This window comes from Pongo abelii, chromosome 18 (assembly GCF_028885655.2).
Source record: "Pongo abelii isolate AG06213 chromosome 18, NHGRI_mPonAbe1-v2.0_pri, whole genome shotgun sequence".
Taxonomy (NCBI): Eukaryota; Metazoa; Chordata; class Mammalia; order Primates; family Hominidae; genus Pongo; species Pongo abelii.
Window position 1 is genome coordinate 24016269 of NC_072003.2, and position 7725 is coordinate 24023993.

Here is a 7725-nt window from a genome sequence, read left to right on the forward strand (position 1 = left end):
GGGTGGGTGCAGGGCGAGGAGGGGGGACGGCCGGGGCTCGGAGGGGGCCGCTCCACAGTGTGAGCCACTGTGCCCAGACTGTCGTTTTTTACATATAAGTTTTTAATTAATTTTGATTTGATTTTTATATATGGTGAAGCATAGGGGTCTAGTTTTATTCTTCACACATAGATATATCTCATTTTCCCAGCACCACTTATTGAAGACACCATCTGTTTCCCCACGGTATGTTTTTGGGGCCTCAGCGCAAAATGAGCTGGCTGTAAATGCATGGATTTATTTCTGGGTTCTCTGTTGTGTTCCACTGGGCCATGAAATCCTTCCTTTCCAATATTATAAAGTTACCATTTTCCCGTTTCCCTCCTGTCACCCTTGCTGTGTTTGGGCCAAGCAGGGCAGGCAGGACCCAGAACTTGATGTGGACAGGTGAGGCCAGAGCCTCTCTAGGCTGCTCAAGAAATCTGCGCTGAGGTCCTTGGTCTGCAGGGAGAACCAAATCCCCATCGATGACCCCCAGAAAAACACTGTTAGGTAAACCACAGTGTGAAACAGCTTGAGAAATAGAATCTGTGTGATATCCAACATTTACTCACACTCATGATTGCGCGACTGGGATACCTAAGCAGGAGGAGCCAGAAGAGCACCCTCTTCATCTGCATGTACAGGTCCCCTTTAGGTCACCTAGGGCATGTGGCTGGAAGCAGGGGCTTCTGGGATAGGGGCAGGCTATGGTCGGGGGCAGTGGGAGTGGTGGTCCCTGGGCAGTGGGGGTGGTGGTGTTAGTGAAAGGTCTGAGGCAGGGCAGAGATCAGGAGGAACGGCATTCCAGCGATTCAGAGACAGGCCAGTAGGTCGGCAGACACAGGAGCAGGTGGCCCAGGACTCAGAGGAGCAGCTGGAGTTGGAAGAGAAGGGCCCTGTTTTCCTCCAGTCTTCTTCTGTTTGGGTGCTGCATTAGCACCCCACTGCACCCCCAACCCCTGTCCCTCCCCTTCCCTCACTCCCTGAGTCTTAGAACCCATTCCTTCATCACCAGCATACACCTTCTTTTTTCTTTTTCTTTTTTTTTCTTTTTTGAGACGGAGTCTCACTCTTGTCGCCCAGGCTGCAATGGAGTGGCACGATCTCAGCTCACTGCAACTCCCACCTCCCAGGTTCAAGCAATTCTCCCTGCCTCAGCCTCCCAAGTAGCTGGGATTACGGGTGCACACCACCACACCTGGCTAATTTTTGTACTTCTAGTAGAGATGGGGTTTCGCCATGTTGGCCAGGCTGGTCTCGAACTCCTGACCTTAGGTGATCTGCCCGCCTCGGCCTCCCAAAGTGCTGGGATTACAGGCGTGAGCCACAGTACCCAGCCGCAGCATGCACCTTTTTAAGGACAGTTCCTTTCTGGATCTTTCCTAAGGTTCTGATTTCTAATCCTTCCTAACCGGGTTCACTGCCCCCCCCCCCCCACCCTCCGTCCACCCATTCTGCCTCACTTTCTCCTTTCCTGATTCCCACAATTTCCAACAATCAGTCTTGGCCTCAGATTCCCTCCCTTCAGCTTCCAGTGTTCCTTGGGTCCTCTCTCTCCCCTGATCCTCTCTGATTAGGGGTGGGGGGTGTGAGCTGCAATGAAACCCAGCCTTTATTGGAGTCCTAGGGCTGGATTCTGCATTGTGCTCCGTTGTGTCATTGCACCTTCTCGTTTCTGCTCTTTCTGCCCTGCTGCTTCCTCTTCATACTCTAAGCCCGGCCAGCGCATGTTGACCCCACCGGTGGAGCGCCGCTCCTTCCCACCTGCTGTTTCTCCATCTCCATCTCTCCGTCTTCTGTTCCTAGCCTTTCCTGGCACGGGGGCCCTAGTTATGAGCTCTTGCCTTTTTCTGGGGCACCGTCCTGCCCCTTCTCGTCACCCCAGGCAGTGGCCCTGGGCTCCTCCTCCGGCTGCTGCGGGCCTGGGCCGCCCGGGTCAGCGTGGCCAGGCCGACAGATAGCGCAGTTCACGTCCCGGGGCCGCGGCGGCAGGTGCAGTGTGAGCGGCGCCCCCTGTAGGCTGGTGTGGGCGCTGCCTGGAGGCTGCCGCGGCGCCGCCTGGAGGCTGGTGAGGGCGCCGCCTGGAGGTTGCCCTGGCGCTCGTTGGTGCCCAGCGCCCCGCCCGGGGCTTCCTGGCTGCCTGGCTGCTGCCCCCTCCCAGGGCCGCGGGGCCGGGCTCCACTTGGTGGCGCCTTGTCGCGAGTAGCCTTCGCTGCTCCGAGAAGTCGGCGGCGCAGCAGCTGACGCTCACCTCGCCGCAGGTCGCCATATTCTCCACGGAGGCTGGCTGGGCTGTCGCCTCAGGCCGCCCACCCTGCTCCGGCCGCCGCCGCCTCTCCATTCCTGCAGCCAGAGGAGGCGAGGGAGCGACCTCCAGGCCCTGGGCGGCCGCCGCTTCCCCAGCAGCCGGCGGGACGATGGAGAAAGAGGCCAGGAAGCGGAAGGTCCCCACTAGCCAAAGGGTCGCCTGGGGCTGCGCCCCATGGTTCCTGCCCACGAGCAGCTGCCGGGACCCTCCCTGCCAAGTTGCTCCCGGAAGAGCTCTAAGGTTCTCAGGCCTGCAGGGAGTGACAGTTTCCCCCTGACTGTAATGTAAGGCTGCAAACTCGAAGCCAGGCATTTTCTGCATTTTCTTAAATAGGATGTTTCAGTCAAAGCCTTGATAATATAACCAATCTTTCTGATTATAGACTGCTTATAAAGAGAACATGTGTACATGAAAATAAGAATATTCATGAATAGTTTCCAAACTTTGGAAGGATCAAGTAGGGAGGAAAAACAAACGCTTCCACCCATCTTTGTTCACAAAAGTGTGCTTTACCAAATCGGTGTAAATTCTAGATAATTTCTGAGAAAAACATTTCTTCAATCTAGAAAACAAAACGGGCCGGGCGTGGCGGCTCATGCCTGCAATCCCAGCACTTTGGGCGGCCCAGTCGGGGGGTGATCACCTGAAATCAGGAGTTGGAGACCAGCCTGGCCAACATGGTGAAACCCGGTCTCCACTACAAATACAAAAACTAGCTGGGCGTGGTGGCAGGCGCCGGTAATCCCAGCTACTCGGGGGGCTGAGGCAGGAGAATGGCTTGAACTCAGGAGGCGGAGGTTGCAGTGAGCGGAAATCCCACCACAGCACTCCAGCGTGGGTGACAGAGTGAGACTCCGTCTGAAAAAAAAAGAAAAGAATGAATCAAGAATCAACAATCAACAATTGTTTTAAATACGAGTTATAAAAACATTATCAATAGATTTTTTTGTTTTGCTTGATCTCGCTTAGCAGTTTTTTGAACCATTGTTTTCTTATTAGAAGCCACTAGAAATTGGTTTTTAGTTCATTGGTTTTTATTTTTTTTTATTTCTGAGACAGAGTCTCAGTCTGTCGCCCAGGCTGGAGTGCAGTGACACAATTTTGGTTCACTGCAACCTCTGTCTCCCAGGTTCAAGCGATTCTCATGCCTCAGCCTCCCGAGTAACTGGGATTACAGACATGCACCACCATGCCTGGCTAATTTTTGTACTTTTAGTAAGACGGGCTGGCCAGGCTGGTCTGGAACTCCTGACTGCAAGTGATCCGCCCGCCTTGGCTTCCCAAAGTGCTGAGATTTCAGGCGTGAGCCACTGCGCCTGGCCCATTGATTTTTTAAAAAATATTTCGTTTTAATGTATTGAGGGGGCATAAGTGCGAGTTTCTCACATGCCTATAGTGGTGAAGCCTGGGTAGTTCATTGATCTGGGTTATCAGAAAACCGTGTTGAAGAGGATTTGTTAGAGTTTTCTCCATGCAAAGCAAATTTGGGGGCCAGGCGCGGTGGCTCACGGCTGTAATCCCAGCGCTTTGGGAGGCTGAGGTGGGTGGATCACGAGGTCAGGAGTTGGAGACCAGCCTGGCCAACATGGTAAAACCCCGTCTCTACCACCGGCAGTTAGCTGGGCGTGGTGGCGGGCGACTGTAGTCCCAGCTACTTGGGAGGCTGAAGCAGGAGAATCGCTTGAACCCAGAAGGCAGAGGTTGCAGAGAGCCAAGATGGCACCACTGCACTCCAGCTTAGGCGACAGAGCCAGACTGTGTCTCAAAAACAGGAAAGAAAACAAAAGAAAATTTGGACTATTGCCAATTACAAATATTTTTAGAGAAGAATTCAAAACAGTAACTGTGGATGATGAAAACAATAGTTATGATAAAAGTCTCATGAAACTTTCCAGTTCACAAGGAAATTTAATTACTTATCTTTTTTTTTTTTTTTTTTTTTTTTGAGACGGAGTCTCACTCTGTCACCCAGGCTGGAGTGCAGTGACGTGATCTCCGCTCACTGCATGCTCCACCTCCTAGGGTCACGCCATTCTCCTGCCTCAGCCTCTCAGCCTCCCAAGTAGCTGGGACTACAGGTGCCCACCACCATGCCCGGCTAATTTTTTTTTGTATTTATAGTAGAGACGAGGTTTCACCGTGTTAGCCAGGATGGTCTCGATTTCCTGACCTCATGATCCACCCGCCTCGGCCTCCCAAAGTGCTGGGATTACAGGTGTGAGCCACTGTGTCCAGCCAATTACTTATCTTACGGGCAGCATTTTAAGACAGTAATCAGAATTATGACTGACAGCATCACATCAGGACCACCAGTGTTTTATAAATTTCATATAATCTTCAGAAATAATTAATAACTTTTTTTTTTTTTTTAAGATAGATTCTAGCTCTGTCGCCCAGGCTGGAGTGCAGTGGCGCGATCTCGGCTCACTGCAACCTCTGCCTCCTGGGTTCAAGCAATTATCCTATCTCAGCCTCCGAGTTGCGGAGAGTACAGGTATGTGCTACCACGCCTGGCTAATTTTTGTATTTTTCGTGGAGACAGAGTTTCACCCTATTGGTCAGGCTGGTCTCGAATTCCTGACCTCAGGTGATCCACCTGCCTTGGTCTCCCAAAGTGCTGGGATTATAGGCATGAGTGATGGTGCCCAGCCATTCATAACATGTTTATGCAAACATAACTTTAGCAAATATTTAACATATATTTAGCATAATATTGCTAAAGCTAAACTTCAGCAAATATTTAGCATAATAATCAAAATTACAAATCATAACATATTAAATTTGTATAAATGTATGTAATTTTTGGAACATGTTTATCAACAACATACCCATAAATATAACTGAGATGAGATCTAATGTCACCTCACTTGACAATGCCCTCCCATGCAGTATCACCACATTTGACGATGCCCACCCATATAATCTACCAAATAAATCGAATCACTTAATACCTCTACAAGATGAGAGATACATTCTTTAGACTCCCCAAGGGACCTAGCTGAAAAATCCCAAAGTTAATTTTAAGCCAGAAAGACTTGATTTAGGATTTTGACACTGGAGAAACCCATCAAAGATGTCAAGTTTGAAAACACTTGATCAAAACAGAATCACAGGTCACTATTAAAAGAATATTCATGCCGGGTGCGGTGGCTCACGCCTGTAATCCCAGCACTTTGGAAGGCCGCAGCCGGCGGATCAAGAGGTCGGGAGATCGAGACCATCCCGGCTAACACAGTGAAACCCTGTCTCTACTAAAAATACAAAAAAATTAGCCGGGCGTGGTGGCGGGTGCCTGTAGTCCCAGCTACTCGGGAGATTGAGGCAGGAGAATGGCATGAACCCGGGAGGCGGAGCTTCCAGTGAGCCGAGATCCCACCACTGCAGTCCGGCCTGGGCGAAAGAGCGAGACTCCATCTCAAAAAAATAAAAAAAAGGGTATTCATTTAACCAGAGACTTCCAAAGCAATACGGAAAGTTACATGAATATAAAAACCTTAACCCTTTTAAAGCTCCGTTTTGCTAAGTAATCAAAAGGGGTACTTGAATTGAATCAGACACAGGAAGAGTGTGTACAGTGTTATGAGTGTAGACAAATGATTACTTTGGTCATATCTCCATTTGCCACCTGATTACACATGAGAATGGCATCTTTGCTCACCAGAAAGCCAGTATTATAGGAGGTGTAGGAGGCCTTCTTGGACTTGAGACAAGAACATTGTTGTGTAGAAATTGCATTGGCTGTGTTAAAATTATTCTCCATGGGCTGGAGAACACATAACATGTCCTTTAGAATGAGATGGGCATTAATTGGATGCAAGGTCTCCACACTTAGTAGCTGTGTGACATTGGACAAAGTGCTTCATCATTCTGAGACTCAGTTTTTAAGGGAGAACAACTAACTACCTTGGAAGCTTGCTAGCAGGTTTAAGTGAAATAATGTGTGGGAATGACTGCACTGTGACTAACATGTAGTGACAGCTTAATTAATGTTAACCCTTATCATTATCGTATAAGAATGTGAGTTACATAAGAGAGGAACCCCGTGAGTTTGTTCTCTGCTATATCCCCAAGACCATGAATCATGGCTGGCATGTAACAGGCATTTAATAATATTTGTTCAACAAGAATTTGGCAGTCTTGGAGGGCAGAAAGGAGGTGGGGAAGATTTTTAAATAACATTTTTTAAAAGTCACATTGTCCTATAATACCAATTTTTCATGCATATTTAGGAAATTGCGGGTTTTTTCCTAAAATATGCGGACATTTGGGAAATAGGATGCAAAATTTGCACAAATGTTTCTGACACAGTTAGATGTTTCCAAGAGATTTTGTGCTGGGGAGACTGCTTGCTACAAGCTCCCAAAGCTCTGGGAGGACATAGTATTCATGCATCCTCAGCAGAGGCGGTGAGGCAAGAAGCTCTGGGGAGCACCCCAGCCTTGGACTTTAGCATAGTGTGTTAGGTCTTTACAGTTTGGGCCCAGGGCACAGAGAAGTCACAGGTCTCTGGCTTCCTGTGACCTTTACCTTCTTTTCCGAGGGAAAATGTGGCCCTCCAAAGCAAGAAACTTGAGGGCATGGTCACCCCAACCCTGGCATCTGCCCAGAGCCTGAGAAGGAAGGAACAATGATCCTCCAGCTACCTCACAGGGCTGGCACAGGTGGCCACTGCCCTGGGATCACTCAGCTGTGTCGGGCAGTCTGAACCCCGTCTGCGGGGATGTGAGGAGGAAACCTCCAGGCCGGAACTACCCAGTCTTGGACCTATGGTGGAGACAGAGCATAGCTGGCGATCATGTGTACTTACACTCTAGGGTCACCAGGTGGCACTGTGGCCTCATCTGTGGCTCTGAAAATGAAGATTTGGAAGGAGATCATCACAGCTAATGTTTAACCCGCCCCTCCTATGTGCCAAATCATTCACCCTTGGCAACAACCGAATGAGCTAAGCATTCTTATTCTATATATTTTATGGAGAAGGAAATGCAGACATAAAGAGGTGAATTATCTTACCCAGATCACACAGCTAATAAGTGTTGGAGGCAGAATAGAATCTAAACAGAATAGAGTCTAAACATGCATTGGTTCGACAAGTGTTTATTGAGCACCTGCCATGGACAAGGCCTTGTGTGATTAAATAAGGTTATAATTAATAATATAAAAATGATGAATCACTAACACTTTTTAGACTTAACATTTTCTTTTTATGTAGGTTTCAGGCACAAAACTGTATATCCAATAATAGTGAAATGGATCCCACTAATTATGACAGAAATGATGATACATTTCAATGACTTGGATGTTTTCTAGGTATGATCTCGTGAAACCTTGAGAGAAACTGAATGACGAATGAAACTTTATTGTTCCTGTTTCACACAGAAGAAAACTGAGGTTAA

General features: G+C 48.6%; 1 protein-coding gene across 2 annotated transcripts in view; it reads left to right on the plus strand.

Moving 5' to 3' along the window:
- LOC100454450 (protein N-terminal asparagine amidohydrolase-like) overlaps positions 1–7725 on the plus strand; it is a 34558-nt gene that overhangs the window by 25818 nt on the left and 1015 nt on the right. Inside the window, exon 12 of one of the 2 annotated variants that reach the window (XM_063717204.1) lies at positions 7542–7639. The exons of the other annotated variant lie outside the window; for it this stretch is intronic. Coding sequence (XP_063573274.1) covers positions 7542–7623 — 82 coding nt within the window. The 3' untranslated portion in view covers positions 7624–7639. The remainder of the gene's footprint in view (positions 1–7541; positions 7640–7725) is intronic. 2 annotated transcript variants of the gene reach the window in all.